Source organism: Somniosus microcephalus, chromosome 2, assembly GCF_052327205.1.
Source record: "Somniosus microcephalus isolate GS21.2 chromosome 2, FLI_Smic_1.0, whole genome shotgun sequence".
Lineage (NCBI taxonomy): Eukaryota > Metazoa > Chordata > Chondrichthyes > Squaliformes > Somniosidae > Somniosus > Somniosus microcephalus.
In genome coordinates, this window is record NC_140988.1 from 67,346,492 (window position 1) to 67,370,221 (window position 23,730).

At 46.8% G+C, this 23,730-nt stretch overlaps 1 protein-coding gene across 6 annotated transcripts in view; it reads left to right on the forward strand.

The window, feature by feature from the left end:
* gtf2e2 (general transcription factor IIE, polypeptide 2, beta) overlaps window positions 1-23,730 on the forward strand; it is a 246,407-nt gene that overhangs the window by 43,186 nt on the left and 179,491 nt on the right. For all 6 annotated transcript variants that reach the window (XM_086010207.1, XM_086010198.1, XM_086010176.1 and 3 more), the window contains exon 3: window positions 7,702-7,787. In XM_086010207.1, the coding sequence (XP_085866333.1) occupies window positions 7,702-7,787 (86 nt within the window). The remainder of the gene's footprint in view (window positions 1-7,701; window positions 7,788-23,730) is intronic.

Sequence of the window (23,730 nt, forward strand, 5' to 3'; positions counted from 1 at the left end):
TAGAAGACACTAAGAATATCCCAACACTGGACAAACAGGGGGCTATGGGGGGGAGGAGTTAAACAGGATCAAAATCACTAAGGAAGTGGTACTCAGTAAAATAATGGGACTCAAGGCGGATAAATCACCTGGACCTGATGGCTTACATCCTAGGGTCTTGAGGGAAGTGGCGGTAGGGATTGTGGATGCATTGGTAATAATTTTCCAAAACTCCCTGGACTCAGCAAAGGTCCCGGCAGACTGGAAAACTGCTAATGTAACGCCCTTATTTAAAAAGGGCAGTAGACAGAAGGCTGGAAACTATAGACCGGTTAGCCTAACATCTGTGGTAGGTAAAATATTGGAGTCCATTATTAAGGAGACAGTAACAGGACATTTGGATAATCATAATTTAATAGGACAAAGTCAGCATGGTTTTATGAAGGGGAAGTCATGTTTGACAAATTTGCTGGAGTTCTTTGAGGAAGTAACATATAGGGTGGATAAAGGGGAACCAGTGGACGTAGTGTATTTAGACTTCCAAAAGGCATTTGACAAGGTGCCACACAAAAGATTATTGCTTAAGATAAAAAATCATGGGATTGGGGGTAATATTCTGGCATGGATAGAGGATTGGCTATCTAACAGAAGGTAGAGAGTTGGGATAAATGGTTCATTCTTGGACTGGCAATCAGTAACTAGTGGTGTTCCACAGGGGTCAGTGCTGGGTCCCCAACTCTTTACAATCTATATTAACGATTTGGAGGAGGGGACCGAGTGTAATATCAAAGTTTGCAGATGATACTAAGATGGGAGGGAAAGTAGTGAGTGAGGAGGACATAAAAAAACCTGCAAGGGGACATCGACAGGCTAAGTAAGTGGGCAGAGATTTGGCAGATGGAATACAATACTGGAAAGTGTGAGGTTATGCACTTTGGCAGGAAAAATCGTAGAGCAAGTTATTACCTTAATGGCTAGAAATTGGAAAGTACTGAAGTACAAAGGGATCTGGGGGTCCTGGTGCACGAAACTCAAAAGGTTAGTATGCAGGTGCAGCAAGTGATTAAGAAGGCCAATGGAATGTTGGCTTTCATTGCTAGGGGGATAGAATATAAAAATAGGGAGGTATTGCTTCAGTTGTACAAGGTATTGGTGAGACCGCACCTGGAATACTGCATACAGTTTTGGTGTCCATACTTAAGAAAAGACATACTTGCTCTCGAGTCAGTGCAAAGAAGGTTCACTCGGTTAATCCCGGGGATGAGGGGATGGACATATGAGGAGAGGTTGAGTAGATTGGGACTCTACTCATTGGAGTTCAGAAGAATGAGAGGCGATCTTATTGAAACATATAAGATTGTGAAGGGGTTGGATCGGGTGGATGCGGGGAGGATGTTCCCGATGATGGGTGAAACTAGAACTAGGGGGCATAGTCTTAGAATAAGGGGCTGCCCTTTCAAAACTGAGATGAGGAGGAACTACTTCACTGAGGGTGGTAGGTCCATGGAATATGCTGCCCCAAAAAGCTGTAGAAGCTACATCATTACATAAATTTAAAACAGAAATAGACAGTTTCCTAGAAGTAAAGGGAATAAAGGGTTATGGGGAGCAGGCAGGAATTTGGACATGAGTCTAGGTTCGGATCGGTCATAGCCCTGTGTGTAGCGGAGCGGGGCCATGTAGCCTGATCCTGCTCCTATTTCATGTGTCTAATTCTGTTAGATTCAGGAGATGGTTCTGTGATAGTAGATTGGCGGTTAGGATCAGATCAGCCATGATCTTATTGAATGGCGGAGCAGGCTCGAGGGGCCGATTGGCCTACTCCTGCTCCTATTTCTTATGTTCTTAACAGGGTTTGTTGCTAGATACGGAGCTCAGAAGCTCCGTATGTTTTAACATTAGCGCTGGTTTCTCCGGCTGTGTTGATCGACCGGCACCAGCTCGGTCCCGTCAGTGCCGGATACCAGAAAGTTTCCTGTAGCTTGGCAGGGAGATGGGCACCGGCATATAGGAGTAGAGGGGAGGAATGGGGTGCATGAGTGACTTTGTTGGATGGTACTAGAGGGCAAGGTTGTGCTGGAGGCAGAAGTAGTACCATATTAGATAGGAGCAGACTAAGAAAGACTACGAAAAATTAAAAAATGGGTTTGGATTGCATGTACGTAAACGCAAAAGTGTGGTGAAATAAGGTGAGCTGCAAGCACAATTAGCCGTGTGGTAATAACGGAAACGTGGCTTAAAAACGGTGAGGACTGGGCACTTAATATTCAAGGGTACAAGGTGTTCACAAAAGATAGGGAAGGAAAAAAGGGAGGTGGGGTGGCAGTGCTGATTAAGGAAGACATTGTAGTGTTGGAAAGGGAGGATGTTCTTGAGGGGACAAGGACAGAATCCATTTGGTTAGAGTTGAGGAGCAAAAAGGGTATGATCACACTATTGCAAAGAGTTGGAATAAACGGGTCTTTTTCCGAGTGGAAGGCAGTGACTAGTGGGGTACCACAGGGATCGGTCCTTGGACCCCAGCTATTCACAATATATATTAATGATCTAGACAAGGAAACTAGATGTAATATCTCCAAGTTTGCAGACGACACAAAGCTGGGTGGGTGTGTGTGCTGTGAGGAGGATGCCGAGAAACTCCAGGATGATTTGGACAGGTTGGGTGATTGGGCAGAAGCATGGCAGATGCAATATAACGTGGATAAATGCGAGGTTATCCACTTTGGTGTCTAAAACAGGAAGGCAGATTATTATCTGGATGTCAATAGATTGGGAGAAGGGGAAGTGCAACGAGACCTGGATGTCCTTGTGCACCAGTCGCTGAAGGTAAGCATGCAGGTGCAGCAGGCGGTTAAGAAGGCAAATGGTATGTTGGCCTTTGTAGTGAGTGGATTTGAGTACAGGAACAAGGATGTCTTACTGCAGTTGTACAGGGCCTTGGTGAGACCACATCTTGAGTATTGTGTGCAGTTTTGGTCGCCTTATCTGAGGAAGGATGTTCTTGCCATGGAAGGAGTTCAGCGAAGATTCACCAGGCTGATACCTGGGATGGCAGGCATGACGTATGAGGAGAGATTGGGTCGATTAGATTTATATTCGCGAGAGTTTAGAAGAATGAGAGGGGATCTCATTGAAACTTATAAAATTCTAGCAGGACTAGACAGACTAGATATATTTCTTAAGGCTAAAGGGTTCAAGGGATATGGGGAGAAAGCAGGGACCGGGTACTGAATTTGGATGATCAGACATGATCTCATTAAATGGTGGAACAGGCTCAAGGGGCCTAATGGCCTACTCCTGCTCCTATCTTCTATGTCTATGTTTCTATGAGGGGCCTAGGTGGAGTTGATAGGAAGGACTTATTTCCCTTAGCAGAAGGGTCAATAACCAGGGGGCACAGATTTAAAGTAATTGGTCGGAAGTTGAGGGGATTTTAGGAAAACATTTATCACCCAGAGTGGTGGGGGTCTGAAACTCAGTGCCTGAAAGGGTGGTAGTGGCAGAGACCCTCAGCATATTTAAAAAGTACTTGGATATGCACTTGAAGTGCCATAACCTACAAGGCTACAGACCAAGTGCTGGAAAGTGGGATTAGGGTGGATAGCTCTTTGTCGGGCGTCACGGACAAGATGGCCTCCTTCTGTGCTGTAAATTTCTATGATTCTATGAAAGGCAAATTCAGTAAGATAAAAGAATCTGGCCCTAATTGACTAGGCAGAAAGCTTAATAAACAGGTCAGCCAATCAGCAGTAGGAAATCTTCAAATATGAGATGGATAGGATACCAAATAAATATATTCCTATATAGATGAATTAATCAAGAACAATCAGCACAGATTTGTTAAAGGCAAGTGATGCTTGATAAATTTAAGTTTACTTTTGAAGAAGTGGACGATTGCATAGATGGAGAATGCAGTAGATATATGTGGCCTTATAAAAGCTGTTAAATAAGGTGCCTCAAAAGACTTGTTGGAAACATTCAGGTATATTAGAAATTGTAGTAGCATGGGTAGAAAGTTAATCGACAGACAGGAAACAGAATTGTGGGTAACTGGGTGTTGCTCAGAGTGTAGAAAGGTTTAGAAATAACCCAAGGGTTAATACTGGGCCCACTTTTGTTGGTGTATGTATACATGATGATTTGGACTTGGGCATAGGGAGTACAATTATGAAATTTGTTGATGACACAAAAGTAGCGAGTTTGGCAAACAGCAAGGAAGGCTTCAAGACTTCTAGAAGACATCTGCAGTTTAGTGGAATATTCTTAGAGGTGGCAGATGCAATTAAATAGGAAACTAGATTAAAAGGTATGTATGACTGCAGATAAGCAATGGCAAACATTTAAAGTAATAATTCATAATTCACAACGAAAATACATTTCCTTAAGGAATAAAACCCCGTGGGGAAAAATGGTCCAACCGTGGCTAATGGGAAGTTCAAGATTGTATTAGATTAAAGGAAGAGGTTTATAATGTTACCAAAAAAGAGTGGTAAGCCTGAGGAATGGGAGGATGTTAGAATTCAGCAAAGGAGGACCGAGAAAATAGAATGAGAGTAAACTAGTAAGAGACCTTAAAAACAGAAGTAAAAGCTTCTATTAGGTATATAAAAAGGTTGCGAATTCCAAAATTCACAGCCGTCTGAGTGAAGAAGTTCCTCCTCATCTCAGTCTTAAACGGCCGACCCCTTATCCTGAGACTATGCCCCCTAGTTCTAGATTCTACAGCCAGGGGAAACAACCTCTCAGCATCTACACTGTCAATCTCCCTCAGAATCTTTAATGTTTCAATGAGATCACCTCTCATTCTTCTAAACTCCAGAGAGTATAGGCCCATTCTACACAATCTCTCCTCATAGAACAACCCTCTCATCCCAGGAATCAATCTAGTGAACCTTTGATGCACTGCCTCTAAAGCATGTATGTCCTTTCTCAGATAAAGAAAGCAAAACTGTGCACAGTCCTCCAGGTGTGGTCTCACCAAAGCCCTGTACAATTGTAGTAAGACTTCCTTACTCTTGTATTTCATTCCCCTTGCAATAAAGGCCAACATGCTATTTGCCTTCCTAATTGCTTACCTGCATGCTAACTTTGTGTTTCCTGTACGAGGACACCTAAATCACTCTGAACACCAACATTTAATAGTTTCTCACCTTTTTAAAAAAAACAAAAAAAACAATTATGTTTCTGTTCTTCCTACCAAAGTGAATAACCTCACATTTCATTCCATCTGCCACCTTATTGCCCACTCTCTTAACCTGTCTATATCCCTTTGCAGGCTCTTTGGGGGAGAAATTGGGTGAGTAGCGCCGCCTGTTAGTGCCTAAAGAGGCAGTCAGTGGCTGTAGCGCCACTGGCTGCGTCTCCGGCGATATTCAGTAGGGGCGCTAATGGTGGCGTTAGGCATTTGCGCTGCGCCGCCCCGTTCGCGATATTTGGTAGCGCCCGGTTCACGGGGCCTTACTGTGCCGGCTGCGGCGCAAGTTAAGGTGGAGGTGCGGGGCGGCCGCCTGACAGCACCTCCGTCCCCGGCCTCCTAACCCCCACCCCCCCCCCCGCGGCATTGCCGGTTGTTTCCCGAGAGCCCGGCACTTCTCCTTGGTGCCGGGCTCATTTGCCGGCACTCGCGAGCGGGGATCGCGCTGTTGCAGGCACCTCCCCCTTAACAGTGGGAGGAAGGCCTGCAGTACCGCAGCGTGCCGTGCCGCAGCATGTGGCGCTGCGGCACGTTGCGCTGCGATAATCAGTTTCAGTGCCCTAAGAGGGACGCGGAGCGCCTCGAGCCTCGCCCCGTCTCCCTCGAGGGGCACTGAAACTGAATTTCTGGCGATCGGTATCACTCCGATCGCTGCGCTAAATCCTGCGCTCAGGCGACTTTTGCGCCACTTTGGCGCCCCAACCCAATTTCTAGGCCTTTGTGTCCTCCTCACAGCTTACTTTCCCACCTAGCTTTGTATCGACAACAAACTTGGATACACTGCACTCGGTCCCTTCATCTAAGTCATTAATATAGACTGTAAATAACTGATCCTTGCAGCACCCCACTAGTTACAGCCTGCCAACCTGAAAATGACCTATTTATCCCAATTCTGTTTTCAGCCCGTTAACCAATCCTCTATTCATGCTAATATATTACCCCGAACCCCATGAGCCCTTATCTTTCATAACCTCTCATGTGGCACCTTATCGAATGCCTTTTTGGAAATCCACTGGTTCCCCTTTATCTACCCAGCTAGTTACAGCCTCAAAAAACTCTAATAAATTTGTTAAACACGATTTCTTTTTCTTAAAACCATGTTGACTCTGCCTAATCATATTATGATTTTCGAAGTATCCCATTACCACTTCATTAATGGATTCCAGCATTTTCGCGACGACTGAGGTCAGGCTAATTGGCCTGTAGTTCCCTGTTTTCTCTCTTCCCTCCTTTCTTGAATAGCATGGTTACACTTGGTATACAGGAAACTCTTTGGTATCCGGCACCGATGGGACTGGCGTGTTGCCGGTTGATCAAAAATTCCGGATGACGGAGAGGGTTATCTACCGAGGCTATTTTTAACAAAGAAAAATAAAAAAATCAGGAAATGTGCAGTATACAGTAATTGGGTACTCACCTACAGAATGTTGTGTTAAATGGATGGTGGAAGATGCTTGATTAAGTACAGTTGAGGGTAATGCAATGCAATGACTACCAGCAGCGTGGGAGACACACAGTACCCCTGTAAAATGGTGGATCAGAAGAGACTACCAGCAGCACAGAAGAGTCAGACTCCTGTTACAGGGGTATTGAGGTGTTCCGACTCCCGACAGCGCCAAGAAGCCAAGTAGTGGCAGTTTGGAGAACTGCCCCCACTGACTAACTCGGCCACCGCGGGAGTCTCGGACTCGGACTCTGCAACATTGCCGGTTATTGAGGTGTTGTTTTCGGAGTGAGAATTTTGCCGGTTAACAGAGAATTCTGGATATTTAGGTGCCGTTTAAACGGAAGTTTCCTGTATTCCAATCTGCTGGGACTGTTCTAGAATCTATGGAATTTTAGAAAATCACAACCAATGCATCCACTATCTCTGCAGCTACCTCTTTTAGAACCATAGGATGTATACCTGTTTTATGTATATTTATGCAGAGAGTAGTGAAATTCTGTTTGGGATATATGCACATTCAGCCATCCTTACTAAGGAGAGACTGTATAATTTTTTTTTAATATAAGCCTGCTCAGGGTAAATTCTTTTCAACTTCCTCACGGAAAGAGAATAGAAAAATTCTGCTCAGGGTATATGCACTTTCAGCCTTCCTTATTTATCCCTACCACTGGCAACAGTTGTGCAAATTGTTTTCAGTCACTGGAAATCAGTAGCCCTAATAATTTACTGTGCAGTGAGTATTCTATTTTGTGTTGACTCTAAATGGAATATGCATATGTATTATATTTGTAGAATGCATTTTTTGGGGTTTGGAAAATAAATTTGTTTAAAAAAAAAGGTTATTAATTGTGATAGGTACTTTGGAAAGGCATCCTTTTCTTGGCAAATATGATTGAGATTTGCTTCTTTATCACTTGCAGTGTCTACAAACCTATTTATTTAGGAATGCTCCAAAAAAACTACAGTAGCAACTCAACAGGAATTTTGTACATAGATTTATAAATTAGCAACATAGAAGAATGCTGACATATTTGTATCTTTTTCAAAAAGTATTTTACAATATTTTTTTTTTTTTTTACAGAAAATGGATCTTTCACCTACAGAGCACTTCCAGGGAGCGCTGGGTACAAGTTTGGAGTGCTTGCTAAAATAGTTAACTACATGAAGGTAATTTGCTTTCATATCTGTCTGCTGGGACTAGTAATTTGCCCATTTTAATCTAAAATTATGAAGGCTATGAATATTTTTAAGGTTCCACATTTTTGTAGATGCAGTGGGAACAAAATCTAGCTGACAGTAGCCAAGTTTCTATGTCTGTCCCTGGGGAAAAAAATCCCCCAAATCACTTGCAACTGTACTTTCTGAATCCCAACTACCTAGACTTTGGCACTCCAGTCACCATATTACTGCCGAGACTTTGGCACTCCAGCCACCATATTACTGCTGCAGCCATCGATCTGCTTAACTACTCCCTCATGTCCATCTTTGATGCCCTTGTCCCCAGCAAAACCTTTACTCTCTCCAATCCAGATTGATCTCCCTGGTATGGCCCACATTTTAGCTCACTCAGGGGAAACTTGATTGTATCTAGCAGACAACTAATTTAGCTATCAATCACCAGAACTAGCTGGATCACATCAAGCCCTGTCGGGCTGCATTCTCCTTTGCCAAAACTGCCGACTATCGTGAAGAGCAAAGTAACCCCTTGCGGCTTTTTCTCCATTACCAAACCATCTCCTTAAACCCCTATTACCCGCCCCCCCCCCCCCCCCCCCACCCTCACCCTTCTATCCTTGCAAACTATTGCCCCATCTCCAACCTCCCTTCCTTCTCCAAAGTTCCTGAATGTGTTGTTGCCTCCCAAGTTTGTGCCCATCATTCCTGCAACTCTAATCAGATTTCTGTTCCTGCCACAGGACTGAAACAGCCCTAACCAGCGTTCCCGCTGGACTCCCACAAGGCTCTATCGTCTGCCCCCTTTTCCTCATCACTCAGTCAGCTTCTATATGTATGCTGATGATACCCAGCTCTACCACTCCACCACCTATCTCTACTCCACCCTATTTCTGTAACTTCCAATAACCCCTCCCCCCGAACTGTTGTTTTGACTCTGCTTTCTTGTGTATCTCTCTCTCCCACCCTTTGCCTCACCATTGGTGAGTGTGCCTTCAGTTATCTAGGCCCCATGCTCTGGAATTCCCTCCCTAAACCTCTTCGCTGCTCCATCTCCCTTCTCTACAAATCTTTTGGTCATCCCTCCTAATTTCCTTCTTTGTCTTTATGTCCATTTGTGTTTGATCATGCATCTGTGAAGCAGCTTGGAACTTTTTTTAATGATAAAGGTGCTATAAGGTAAGTTGCTATTAGCTGAACAAGAAAATCCTTTCAGGAGAATTAACTTTGCAAAATAACTGGGGGAAAAATGTGACCTTTTCATTCAATTAAAAATGAGTAGGTCATTATCTAAACCCTGGGGGGGAGGCGAGGAGAAAGAACTGCTTTTCCTTTAAATATTTGTACAATACAACAATCACCATTAATGATATTACACCTGGGGTGGTGGGCGACATTTGTTGTACCGTTGACAGCAAATTTGCTGCCTGTGGCACACCACGAAAGTTTACCATTCTTGTCTTTTTCTCTTCAGCTTTTCAAACATTTTTTCTTTATCCTTTTTATAGTCATTATTATTTTTAAGTTTGTGTAAAAGTTTACTTTTGTTGGTAAATTACAGTTATCTGAATGAGCAAAGGAGATACCAATGCTGGGGAATAGAGGAACTTATCTTTTGTTGCTCAGTATCGGATTTGAATGCTTCCAGATCAGAAAACACAGTCAGTTTCAGAGGAAAATTCATTCAGTTCTGCTCAAACAAGGGGCAGGGTGGGGGGAGGACTTCCTTTGCGCACCACGTGTAACAAAATTATAAAAAAATACCAATATTGCTTAAGGATGTAAATGAGGATGGTCTAAAATGTGCGAAATGATAATTCCTGGAATTATTCACCAGAGGAGACGCTAGTAGCATGCCACCAATCATAGGAGGTTAAACTGAATGAGCTGGAGAACACTTGCTTTGGCATCCTATACAGAGATAAAGATCTCAAAGCCAATAAATCCCTGGAAACGGATGGTATAGCCTAGGATGCTAAGTAAGCATTGGGACAAAATCGGTCAACTGTGGTCTTCATAAGCATGTCATTGAATACATGGAGGTCCTGCTGGATTGAGAACGAGCCAAAGTGGTACCTATTTTCAAGAAAAGCAACTAAACAAACCCATTGTTATTGCATCAATAATTGGCAATAATGATCCTTGGGAACAAAAATGGAGAGTACCAGTATGATGATAAACTGGGAATACAGTTTATAAGGGGCAAATCTTAACTGGCCAAACACTGAAATTTGTCAATGGCGGTAGTGCAAAATGGTTGATAGTGAATCAGCAGCCCGTTTTACAACCCACCCGATTTTCTTTCCCATTGAGGTCAAATCATCAAAGACAGAGGTCCTGAAATTGCGGTGTTTGTGTCTTATTCCCTTTGAAATGCCCCACAAGCTCCGGATTTCCACATGCGCAAAACCCGGAACCTGTGGCCTGTCGATGTACACGTCGACAGGCCATCCGTGGGGGGTCTGAAAAAGCTATCACTAGTGCAGCATAGGGCCTGCTTGCAGCAGTGTAAGGGGATATCTAAGGCTTAAATTAAAAATTTTTATAGCCAAAAGTATGCACATACGCTTTATTATGAGAGTTTATGCAAATAATTGGCCCGGATTACAGTCTTGATGTGTAAAATTATCAAAAAATTAATTTTTTGAGGTTGGTGCCATGAAGGAACTTATGAATAAAATTCCAATTCGGTACATTGTATAATTATTAGATTTGGGGATTCCATTGCATATCATTAGGGAATTCCCTTATTGATTGGAGGACCGGGCCCATGTGATCCCAGGTACGCTTCTGAACCGCTTGCGTCCCTGGGATCTGTGGGCCATTACGCTACCCTCCGCCTTGAGGTCTGAGACCACAACTTTTTGCAGCCTGGGAGCCAGGAGGTACTTTCGTAATTGTTTCGCGGGTTGGAGGCGAGCTCCGGAGGTAAGCCTCCGACCGCAATTTCTAGCCCAGAGTCGGACAACTGATCATTTTTTAAAATTCCTTTTTTTATATATGAACGACACTGGCAATAGCAAAATACTGCAGATGCTGGAAATCTGAAAAAACAACAGAAAATGCTGGAAATACTCAGCAGGCCAGGCAGCATCTGTGGAGAGAGAGAGAAACAGAGTTAACGATTCAGGTCTGGAACCCTTCTTCAGAACTGGAAAAAGCTGGAGATGTAACAGATTTTAAGCAGGTGCAGAGGCAGGGAGGGGAGGATCTGAAGGAACAGTCTGTGCTAGGGCAGGAGACAGGAGAGATAAAATGTTGCAAATGGGGATGGCAGAATCATACAGCCTGAGGGGGTTATAGTCTGAAATTGTTGAACTCTGTTGAGTCCAGTGATATACCTATCAATTCATCCAATGAAAAGCGACGAGTTAAGACAGTAACTATAGGTTTTTATTGGCTAAATAACAGAGCCCACCCTCGTGGGTGATCGGATCCAACAAGGAGGAATACCAGCCAGTCGACCACCTTTATACCTGGGCAAGTAGGTGGAGCCATGGGCGGAGTCAGCAGTGGTCAGCCCAGGTATAACAGCGTGACAAGAGGCGACCTCGTGTAGTGATACAACAGTGTAAACAGTGATAGCCATAGTGTAACGATATAACAGTGATAACCATAGTGTAACGATAGTGAACGATAAAAGTGGTTTACCACATTCACCCCTTGTTTAGATTTGAGTCCGGCGGGGTGAAGTGTACTACCAGTTCGGGTATGTCAGTCTGTCCGGAGGCCTCGTAAGCCTTTCCGATCGTCGCGGCGGCGGTGATGCAGTATCCGATGTTAATGCTGGTGTCTGCGTGGTCGGCGAAGGCTCGTGGGGTTCCGGCATGCCGTCTACCTGGGCTGGATTTGGGGGGGTGGTGGGGGGTAACGGTGGTGTCTCAGGGATGCCCTAGGGTGCGAGGTCTCATAAGGAGACTGTGTCCTCCCGCCCGTCTGGGTATGCCACATAGGCGTACTGGGGGTTGGCGTGCAGGAGGTCCACCCTCTCGACCAGGGGGTCCGTTTTATGGGCCCTCGCGTGCTTTCGCAGCAAGACGGGCCCCGGAGAGGTCAGCCAAGTTGGTAGCGTGGTTCCCGTAGTCGACTTCCTGGGGAAAACAAACATTCGTTCATGGGGGGTGGCGTTAATGGACGTGCAAAGCAGTGACCGGATGGAATGCAGCGCTGCCGGGAGGACTTCCTGCCAGCGAGAGGTTGGGAGGCCCTTGGACTTTAAGGCTAAGAGAACGGCCTTCCAGACAGTCGCGTTCTCTCTTTCCACCTGGCCGTTCCCTCGGGGGTTGTAGCTGGTGGTCCTGCTTGCAGCAATACCTCTCGCTAGTAGGAACTGGCGAAGTTCCTCGCTCATGAAGGAGGAGCCCCGGTCGCTATGTATATAGTTCGGGAACCCGAACACGGCGAAGAGGTCGTTCAGGCATTTGATGACCGTGGTACTGGTCATGTCTGGGCAGGGGAAGGCAAAGGGGAAACGGGAGTACTCGTCAATGATGTTGAGGAAGTACACATTACGGTCAGAGGACGGGAGGGGCCCCTTAAAATCGATGCTCAAGCGCTCGAAGGGGCGGGTGGCCTTGATCAGGCTTGCTCTGTCCGGCCTAAAGAAATGCGGTTTGCATTCGGCACAGGTTTGGCAGTTCCTGGTCATGGTCCTGACCTCCTCGATGGAGTAGGGCAGGTTGCGGGCCTTAATGAAGTGGTAAAGTCTGGTGACTCCGGGGTGGCAGAGGTCGTTGTGGAGGGTCTGCAGTCTATCAATTTGCGCGTTGGCGCATGTACTCCGTGATAGAGCATCTGGGGGTTCGTTCAGTTTACCAGGCCGGTACAAGATCTCATAATCATAGGTGGAGAGCTCGATTCTCCACCTCAAGATCTTGTCGTTCTTGATTTTGCCCCTCAGCTTGTTATTAAACATAAAAGCGACCGAACGCTGGTCGGTGAGGAGGGTAAATCGTTTGCCTGCCAGGTAATGCCTCCAGCGTCGTACAGCCTCCACGATCGCCTGGGCCTCCTTCTCGACCGAGGAGTGTCGGATCTCAGGACCCTGGAGGGTCCTTGAGAAGAAGGCCACCGGTCTCCCCTCCTGGTTAAGGGTTGCGGCTAGGGCGAAGTCGGATGCATCGCTCTCCACTTGGAAAGGGATAGACTCATCCACCGCGTGCATTGTGGCCTTAGCAATGTCTCCCTTAATGAGGGAGAAGGCTGCGCACGCTTCTGCCGTCAGGGGGAAGGAGGCGGACTTCATGAGGGGTCTGGCTTTGTCCGCATAATTCGGCACCCATTGGGCATAGTAGGCGAAGAGCCCCAGGGTCCTCTTCAGCGCCTTTGGACAGTGGGGGAGGGGAAGCTCCATGAGGGGGCGCATTCTTTCGGGGTCGGGGCCGATGACTCCGTTCTCTACTACGCAGCCGAGGATGGCAAGGCGCGAGGTGTTAAACACACATTTCTCCTTATTGTAGGTGAGGTTCAGCCGTTGGGCCGTACGGAGGAATCTCTCCAGATTAACATCATGGTCCTGCCGGACGCGGCTGCAGATGGTGACGTTATCTAGATAGGGGAACGTGGCTTGCAGCCCGTTCTGGTCAACCATCCGGTCCATCTCCCTTTGGAAGACCGAAACCCCGTTGGTGACGCCGAAGGGAACCCTAAGGAAGTGGTAGAGGCGGCCATTCGCCTCGAAGGCGGTATACTGGCGGTCCTCAGGGCGGTAGGCCGACTTAAGGTCGATGGTAGAGAATATTCGGTACTGTGCAATCTGATTGACCATATCAGATATGCGGGGAAGGGGGTATGCGTCCAGCTGAGTTTATGGTTTGGCTGTAGTCGATGACTAGGCAGTTTTTATCGCCGGTCTTAACGACTACGACCTGGGCACGCCAGGGGCTGTTGCTCCTCTTGATGATGCCCTCTTTCAGGAGACGCTGCACCTCAGAGCTAATAAAAGCTCTGTCCCCGGCGCTGTACCGCCTGCTCTTGGTAGCGACGGGTTTACAGCCGCGGGTGAGGTTGGCGAACAGGGAGGGGGGCGGAACCCTGAGGGTGGATAGGCCGCAGGTGGTACGCGGTGGGCGGTTTAAAGGCTGTTGGTTGTCGACTGTGAGTGGGGGGAGGGGTCCACCGTATGCCAAAGTGACACTTTGAAGGTGGGATTGGAAATCCAGCCCCAGTAGGACGGCAGCGCAGAGTTGGGGCAGGACGAGAAGTTTAAAATTTTTATACTCCGTGCCCCTAACCGACAGGGTCACAACACAGTATCCGCTGATGTCTGTTGAATGGGACCTCGACGCCATCGAGATCCGGTTGCGCGTTGGCTGGACAGTGAGGGAGTAGTGGCTCACCGTGCTTCCGCTGTCGAACAGGCAGGTCGTGGCGTGGCCGTTTACTTTGATGTCCATCATGGACTTGGACAGGTGATGCGGGCGAGCTTGGTCCAGTGTGACGGAGGCTAGTGTATGGCTGAGCGAGCTGCTGTAGTCTGCGGGTGAGGCTGCGGTCGGGTCTGGAGACAAGGTGGCGGTCGAGTGTGGTGAACAAAATGGCGGTGCCCACGACGTTGCATAAAATGGCGGAGAAGATGGCCGCCCCCACAACTCACATGAGGCACTGCCGGTGTCGGTGGCCTTGATCAAAGATGGCCACCCCCACGACTCACACGAGGGGACACTGGCATCTTGTGGCCTTGATGAAAGATGGCCGCCCCACAACTCGCATGAGGCACTGCTGGCGTCTGTGGCTTTCCCCCTGCAGGCCTTCGCGAAGTGGCCTTTCTTGTGGCAGTCGGAGCAGGTCGCGTTTCTTGCAGGGCAGCGCGCCCTCGGGTGTTTCGCCTGGCCACAGAAAAAGCAGCCGGCGGCCCGATCGCGGGGCTCCGATGTCGCAGCCGGTACCAGGGGTGGCGGTCCCGATCGGGTCCGGGACGCCGACGCTGAGGTAGGTCCCAGAGGCGGCGGTGCGAGGGGTATTGCGGTCCGGGTCGGGCCCGAGTCCCAGGGTCGCGCAGCACAGTACCTGGAATACGCCTCGAGGTCCCGATGGGCCACTTCCAGAGAGCGAGCGAGGGCTGCAGCTGTGTTCAGGTCGAGGTCCTTTGATTCGAGCAGTCTTTGCCGTGAGTAGTCGGACCGAAGGCCTTTCACGAAGGCATCGCGGATATTCTCTTCAGTATTTTCTGCAGCCGTTACAGCTTTAAAGTCACAGTCCCTGCCGAGTGTTTGTAGCGCCCGTAAAAATTCATCTACAGACTCTCCTGGCTGTTGCGGGCGGGATCTTAGGAGATGTCTGGCATACATAGAATTTACCGGGCTCCGGTACTGCTCTTTCAGCAGGTTGAGGGCGGCCTCGTATGTAGTAAGGTCCTGGATGAGTGCAAATACTTTAGGGCTCACTTGGGCGGTCAGAACTCTTAGTTTGGATCTCTGAGGCACGCCGGATTCTCCCAGGTAGGATTCGAAACAGCTCAGCCAGTGTTTGAAGTCGAGGGCTGAGTTTGCTGCCTGTGGGTTTAGATCCAGGTACGGCGGTCGGAGGGCTCGCAGCCAGGCCAGCTGCTGTGGCTGTTGTAGCTGGGCGTCTGACTGGTCGTTTGGCTGCTCCGTTAAAGACATTTCAAAATTTAGCCAATAAAATTGATATACCTATCAATTCATCCAATGAAAAGCGACGAGTTAAGACAGTAACTATAGGTTTTTATTGGCTAAATAACAGAGCCCACCCTCGTGGGTGATCGGATCCAACAAGGAGGAATACCAGCCAGTCGACCACCTTTATACCTGGGCAAGTAGGTGGAGCCATGGGCGGAGTCAGCAGTGGTCAGCCCAGGCATAACAGCGTGACAAGAGGCGACCTCGTGTAGTGATACAACAGTGTAAACAGTGATAGCCATAGTGTAACGATATAACAGTGATAACCATCGTGTAACGATAGTGAACGATAAAAGTGGTTTACCACATCCAGAAGGCTGTAAAGTGCCTAATCGAAAGATGAGGTGCTGTTCCTCGAGCTTATGTTGAGCTTCATTGGAACAGTGCAAGAGGCCGAGGACAGAGAGATCAGAGTGGGAGTGAAGCGGAGAATTAAAGTGACAGGCGTCCGGAAGCTCGGGGTCACCCTTATTGCCCTGAAGCTAATAGTGGGCTTTCTCCCTGAACCACTGGTCGTAGATTTAATACAACTCTGTGACTTGCTAGGCCACTTCAGAGAGCAACCATGTTGGTGTGGGACTATAGTCATGTATATTCCAGACTGTGTAAGGACCGGAGGTTTCCTTCCCTAAAATACATTAATGAATCAGTTGGTATTTTAGGACAATCCGACAGCTTCTTGTTCACTTTTACCGATACCAGCTTTTTATATCCAGATTTAAAAAAAAATGGAATTCAAATTCACAAACTGCCATGGTGGAATCTCATCTCGCATTCTCTGGATTACTTGCTCAGGCCTGTAGATTACTAGACCAGACTTTGGACTATTGGTTACAAAATCACAATTTAAGTTTAACGTTGGGTACGCAAACACTTAATAGATATGAGTAAATGTAGTCCGTGTTACCTAGCAATTTTGAATAGCAAAGGATTAATCATAGAATGATACAGCAACAGAATGAGGCCATCTGTCCCATCGTGCCTGTGCTGGTCTTTGAAAGAACATAAGAATTGGGAGCAGGAGTAGGCCTTTGAGCCTGCTCTGCCATTTAATAAGAACATGGCTGATCTTCGACGTCAAATCCACTTTCCTGCCCGATCACCATATCACTTTACATTGGTCTCCTCTACATTGGGGAGACCAAACGCAGATTGGATGACCGCTTTGCGGAACACCTCTGTTCAGTCCGTAAGGGGGACCCCGAGCTTCCGGTCGCCTGTCACTTTAATTCACCGCTCCACTCCCACTCGGACCTCACCGTCCTCGGCCTCTTGCATTGTTCCATGGAAGCTCAGCGTAAGCTCGAGGAACAGCACCTCATCTTTCGATTAGGCACTTTACAGCCCTCTGGACTCCACATAGAGTTCAACATTTTTATCCACACTTTTTGTCTTTTTTTTCCTTCCCCCCCCACATGGCAGCTGTCTTTCATTCTGCCAGCACAATTTACACTTCATCTAGATCCATCCTTTGTTTCTTGACCTGTTCCATTACCATCTCCTTTTGCCTTGAATATCTCTTAATATCTCTTAATCTCTTCCGCCTTCCATCCTATCACCGACCGTCCCTTTTGTTCTTTCATCCCCCTCCCCTTTCCAAACCTCTTCACTTGCGTAAAAATCTGTTCCATTTCCTGCTTTTTTCCAGTTCTGATGAAAGGTCATTAACCTGAAACGTTAACTCTGTTTCTCTCTTCACAGATGCTGCCTGACCTGCTGAGTTTCTCCAGCATTTTTTGTTTTTATTACACCATATCCCTTCATTCCCCTAGAGTCCAAAATTCTATCTATCTCCGCCTTGAATATACTCAACAATTCAACACCCACAGCCCTTTGGGGTAGAGAATTCCAAAGATCACAACCATTTGAGTGAAGAAAGTACTTCTCATCTCAGTCTTAAATGGCCAACCCTTTATCCTGACACACTGTCCCCCTAGTTCTAGTCTCTCCAGCCAGGGGAAACAACCTCTCAGCATCTATCCAGTCAATCCCCCTCAGAATTTTATTCCTCTTATTCTTATCAACTCCAGAGAGTATAGGCTCAATCTCTCCTTTTTTCCCAGGAATCAGTCTAGTGAACCTTCATTGCACTGCCTCCAAGGCAGGTGTATCCTTCCTCAGATAAGGAAACCAAAACTGTGCACAGTACTCCAGGTGTGATCGCACCAAACTCCTGTACAAATGTAGAGTGTTGGTGTGATGACACAGCCTTGCTTGATCCCGGTTCCTAAGTGAATTGAGTCTGTGGTGGAACCATTGGTCAGGATCACGGCTTGCATGTCGTCGTGAAGCAGGCGGCGGATGGTGACAAACTTTTGAGGACAGCTGAATTTGAGGAGGACACTCCATATCCCTCACGGTTGACAGTGTCGAAGGCCTTTGTGAGATTAAAGGCGGGCATGTACAGCGGTTGGTGTAGTTCCCTGCATTTCTCTTGTAATTGACGTGCGGTGAGGATCATGTCCATTGTGCCCCTTAGTGGGCGGAATCCGCATTGCGATTCTGGGAGGAGCTCTTCGGCCACTGGGAGAAGGCGATTGAGGAGGATTCTTGCGATGACTTTCCCTGTGGCAGACAACAGGGAAACTCCTCTGTAATTACCGCAATCGGACTTGTCACCTTTCTTGAAGATGGTCACAATTACGGCGTCTCTGAGATCCCCTGGCATGCTCTCCTCCTTCCAGATAAGAGAAATGAGTTCATGAATTCGCACCAGTAGTGCTTCTCTGCCATGCTTTAGTGCCTTGGCGGGGATTCCATCTGCTCCTGAGGCCTTGTTCTTCAGTTGTCGGATGGCCTTTTCAACCTCATGCTCGGGTTGTGCTGAGATGGTGGCGGGTAGCATGCTGCGGGATGGAGTTGAGGACACTCATGTCGAAGACAGAGTCTCGGTTAAGGAGATCTTCGAAGTGCTCCTTCCAGCTGCATCTCGTTCTTCCTTGCTGCAATCTCGCCCTCAGTAAGCTCCCCGCTGGAGTGGAGCTAATTTACAGAACAAACGGGAAACTGTTCAACCTCCGTTGCCTCCAGTCCAGATCCAAGGTCGTCCCATCCTCTGTCGTCTAATTACAGTATGCAGACGACGCTTGCGTCTGCGCTCACTCGGAGGTTGAACTCCAAACCATCATCAACACTTTCACCGAAGCGTACGAGAGCATAGGCCTTACACTAAACATCTGTAAGACAAAGGTCCTCTACCAACCTGCCCCCGCCACTGCCCCCCAATTCTCAAAATCCACAACAAGGCCTTGGATAACGTGGACCACTTTCCATACCTCGGGAGCCTGCTGTCAACAAGGGCAGACATCGATGACGAAGTCCAACACCGCCTTCAGTGTGCCAGTGCAGCCTTTGGTCGCCTGAGGAAGAGAGTGTTTGAAGACCAGGACCTCAAACCCGGCACTAAGCTCATGGTCTACAGAGCAGCAGTGATACCCGCCCTGCTGTATGCCTCAGAGACATGGACCATGTACAGCAGGCACCTCAAAGCACTGGAGAGGTACCACCAATGCTGCCTCTGCAAGATCCTGCAAATCCAGTGGCAGGACAGGTGCACCAACATCAGTGTTCTCGCTCAGGCCAGCATCGAAGCTCTGACCACGCTCGATCAGCTCCGATGGATGGGTCACATCGTCCGCGTGGCCAATACGAGACTCCCAAAACAAGCACTTTACTCTGAGCTCCGGCATGGCAAGAGAGCCCCAGGTGGGCAGAGGAAACGCTTCAAGGATACCCTCAAAGCCTCCTTGGAAAAAGTGCAACATCCCCAAATGACACTTGGGAATCCCTGGCCAAAGACTGCACAAAGTGGAGGAGAAGTATCCGGGAAGGCGCCGAACACCTCGAGTCTCTTCGCCGGGAGCAAGCGGAAGCCAAGCGCAAGGCGCGCACGTCAACCCAAGCACCCCACCCACCCACCCGCCCCTTCAACCACTGTCTGCCCCACCTGTGACAGAGACTAGGTCCCGCATTGGACTCATCAGTCACCTTGCTATGGAAAAGGACAGGGAGCAACCTAGAGTAAAAATACTTAATTGCAGGAAGGCAAATTTCAGTGGGTTGAGAATGGATCTGGTTCAGGTAAATTGGCAGGCAAATCTGTAATCGAACAATGGGCTGCCTTTAAAGAGGAGATGGTTTGGGTACAGTCAAGGTACATTCCCATGAGGGGGAAAGGTAGGGCAACCAAAGTCAGACCTCCCTGGATGATGAAAGAGATAGAGAGTAAGATGAAGCAGAAACAGATGTCAGGTTGAGAATACAAGTGAGAACCAGGCTGAATATAGAAAGTTCAGAGGGGAAGTGAAAAAGGAAATATGAGGGGCACAGAGAGTATGAGAATAGATTGGCAGCTAACATAAAAGGGAATCCAAAAAGTCTTCTATAGGCATATAAATTTTAAACAGGTAGTAAGAGGCGGGGTGGGGCCGATTAGGGACCAAAATGGAGACCTATGCAGGAAGGCAGAGGGTATGGCTGAGGTACTACATGAGTACTTTGTATCTGTCTTTACCAAAGAAGAAGATGCTACCAAAGTCAAAGTGAAAGAGGAGGTAGTTGAGATACTGGATAGGATAAAAAATGATAAAGAGGAGGTACTAGAAAGGCTGGCTGTACTTAAAGTAGATAAGTCACCAGAACCAGATGGGATGCATCCTAGGATGCTGAGAGAAATAAAGGTGGAAATTGCAGAGGTACTGGCCATAATCTTTTAATCCTCCTTAGATACAAGGGTGGTGCCAGAGGACTGGAGACTTCCCACATGGCACAGGATGTGCATTTGACAGGACTGCGGTGCCCTGCCATGCCTCTTTTTATTAGACTAAGTAAGCTTCTTGGATTAACCCACTGCCCTAACTTAGAGAGAAAAAAGACACAATTTTTTACTCAAGTTTAACAAGAACCACTGAGATACTAAACACAAATAACCCAAATATTAGCGATCTAGATATTTGACTTGGAGTCCTTGGGTTCTGTGGCTTCACTTCTCCTTTTGAGTTGGACGTGAGAAACCGCCTTCCTCCTCTTCAATGAATTCCTACCATCACCAAATTCTTCCACAACACAATAGCTCAACGAACAGCACTTTCGATTCAGCACTTTACAGCCTTCTGGACTCAACATTGAGTTCAACAATTTCAGACCATAACCTCTGGCCTTATTTTTTCAGATGGCAACTTTTGATGATTCTGCCATTCCCAATTGCAGCATTTATTCACTCCTGCATTCCATCCCATCACAGACTGTCCCTTTGGGTAAAATCTTGTTACATCTCCAGCTTTTTCCATTTCTGACGAAGCGTCACAGATCTGAAAAGTTAACTCTGTTTCTCTCTCCACAGATGCTGTCTGACCTGCTGAATATTTCCAGCAGTTTCTGTTTTTATAAAAAGTTCTTCCACTCTGCTTGCAATCCACTCTTAAGAACATAAGAAATAGGAGCAGGAGTAGGCCATTTGGCCCATCTAGTCTGCTCCGCCATTCAATGAGATCATGGCTGATCATCTGCCTCAACTCCATTCACCGGCCCTGTCGCCATATCCCTTGATGACCTTACTAGTCAGAAATCTATCGACTTCTGTTTTGAATATACCCAATGACTAAGCCCCCACAGCCCTCTGGAGTAGAGAATTCCAAAGATTCACCACCCTCTGAAGAAATGTATTCTCATCTCAGTCCTGAATGGCCTACCCTTTATCCTGAGGCTGCCCCTGGTTCTAGACGCCCCAGTCAGGGGAAGCATTCTCCCAGCATCCACCCTATCAAGCCCTGTAATAATTTTGTATGCTTCAATGAGATCCACTCTCATTCTTCTGAATTCAAGAGAATACAGGCCTAGTTTACTCACGGTGGCATAGTGGTTAGCACTGTTGCCTCACAGCGCCAGGGACCTGGGTTCGAATCTGGCCTCGGGTGACTGTCTGTGTGGAGTTTGCATATTCTCCCCATGTTTGCGTGGGTTTTCTCCGGGTGCTACGGTTTCCTCCCACAGTCCAAAGATGTGCGGGTTAGGTTGATTGGCTATGATTAATTGACCCTTAGTGTTAGGGGGATTAAATACGTGGGGTTACGGGGATAGGGTGGGATATGTGTTGGTGTAGGGGTTACGGGGATCGGGTGGGATATGTGTCGGTGCAGGCTCGATGGGCCGAAATGGCCTCTATCTGCATTGTGGGGTTTCTGTGATTCTGTGAATCTCCTCCTACGATAGTCTCACCATCCCAGGAATCAATCTTGTGAACCTTCGTTGCACTCCCTCTATGGCAAGTATATCCTTTCTTAGGTAAGGAGACCAAAATTGTACACAGTACTCCAGGTGTGGTCTCACCAAGGCCCTATATAATTGGAGTAAGACTTCTTTACTCCTGTGCGCAAATCCTCTTGTAATGAAGGCCAGCATATCATTTGCCTTCCTAATGGCTTGCTGCATCTGCACATTCACTTTCAGTGACTCATGTACAAGGACACCCAGGTCTCTTTGAGCATCTGCATTCCCAAATCTTTCATCATTTAGGAAATACTCTGCCTTTCTGTTTTTTCTACCAGAATGGATAACTTCACATTTATCCACATTATATTCCATCTGCCATGTTCTCGCCCACTCACTGAGCCTGTCGAGATCCCCTTGAAGCCTCTTCGCACCCTCTTCACAACTGACACTGCCACCTAGCTTTGTTATCAGCAAATTTGGAAATGTTACATTTAGTCCCCTCATCTAAATCATTGATATAGATTGTGAATAGCTGGGGCCCAAGCACCGATCCTAGTCAGTCTGCCATCCTGAAAAAGACCCGTTCATCCCTACTCTTTGTTTTCTGTCTGTTAACCAATTCTCAATCCATGCTAGTATATTACCCCCAATTCCATGTGTTCACCAACCTCGTGTGGGACCTTATCGAAGGCCTTCTGAAAATCCAAATACACCACATCTACCGGTTCCCCTTTGTCTACTTCACTGGTTACATCCTCAAAGAACTCCAATAGGTTTGTCAAACAGGATTTCCCTTTCATAAATCCATGTTGACTCTGCCCAATCTTACTATTAGTTTCTAAGTGCCCAGTTATTGCATCTTTTATAATAGATTCCAGCATTTTCCCAACTACTGATGTGAGGCTAACAGGCCTGTAGTTCCCCGTTTTTTCTCTCCCTCCTTTCTTAAATAGCGGGGTTACATTTGCTATCCTCCAATCTGCAGGAACCGTTCCAGAATCTATAGAATTTTAGAAGATGACAACCAATGCATCCACTATCCCAATGGCCACATCTTTCATAACCCTAGGATGTAGGTTATCCGGTCCTTGGGATTTATCGACTTTTAGTCCCATTAATTTTGCTAGGACTGTGGTTTTTACTAATAATTTCTTTAAGTTCCTCATTCTCGCCACACCCTTGGTTTTCTGGTATTTTTGGGAGGCTTTTTGTGTCTTCCTCCGTGAAGACAGAAACAAAGTACTTATTTAATTTCTCTGCCATTTCCTCATTCCCCTTTATAAATTCTCCCGTCTCTGACTGTAAAGGACCTACATTTACCTTCGCCAGCCTTTTCCTTTTCACATACCTATAGAAGCTTTTACAATCCTTTTTTTTATATTTTTCACTAGTTTGTGTGATTATTCCATTTTCCCTTTCTTTATCAATTTCTTGGTCCCCCTTTGCTGATTTCTAAAAAGATCCCAATCCTCAGGATGACCGCTTTTTCTGGAAACTTTATAAGTTTCCTCCTTTGACAATACTAGCTTTAATTTCTCTTGTTAGCCATGGTTGGGTCACTTTTCCTTTTGGGTTTTTATGCCCTAGAGGAATATATGTTTGTTGCAAATTATGCATTATTTCCTTGATTGTTAGCCATTGTATGTCCACCTTCATACCTTTTAGTGTAGTCTCCCAATCTACCATGGCCAACTTGTCCCTCATACACTTGTAGTTTCCTCTGTTTAGATTGAAGACCTTAGTTTCAGATCACTCTCAAACTTAATGTAAAATTCAATCATATTATGGTCACTTTGTCCCTAAAAGCCCCTTTACCACAAGATTATTGATTAGCCCTTTCTCATTACATAGTACCAGATCCAGAATAGCCTGTTCCCTGGTTGGTTCCTCCACATACTGATCCAGGAAACCATCTTGCATGCATTTCAAGAATTCGTCCTCCACACCATTAGTAGTAATTTGATTTGCCCAGTAAATATGTAGATTAAAGTCCCCCATGACTACTGTATTGCCCTTGTTACATGCACTTCTAATTTCTTGATTGATATTGTGCCCTACATTACCACTACTGTTTGGTGGCCTATACA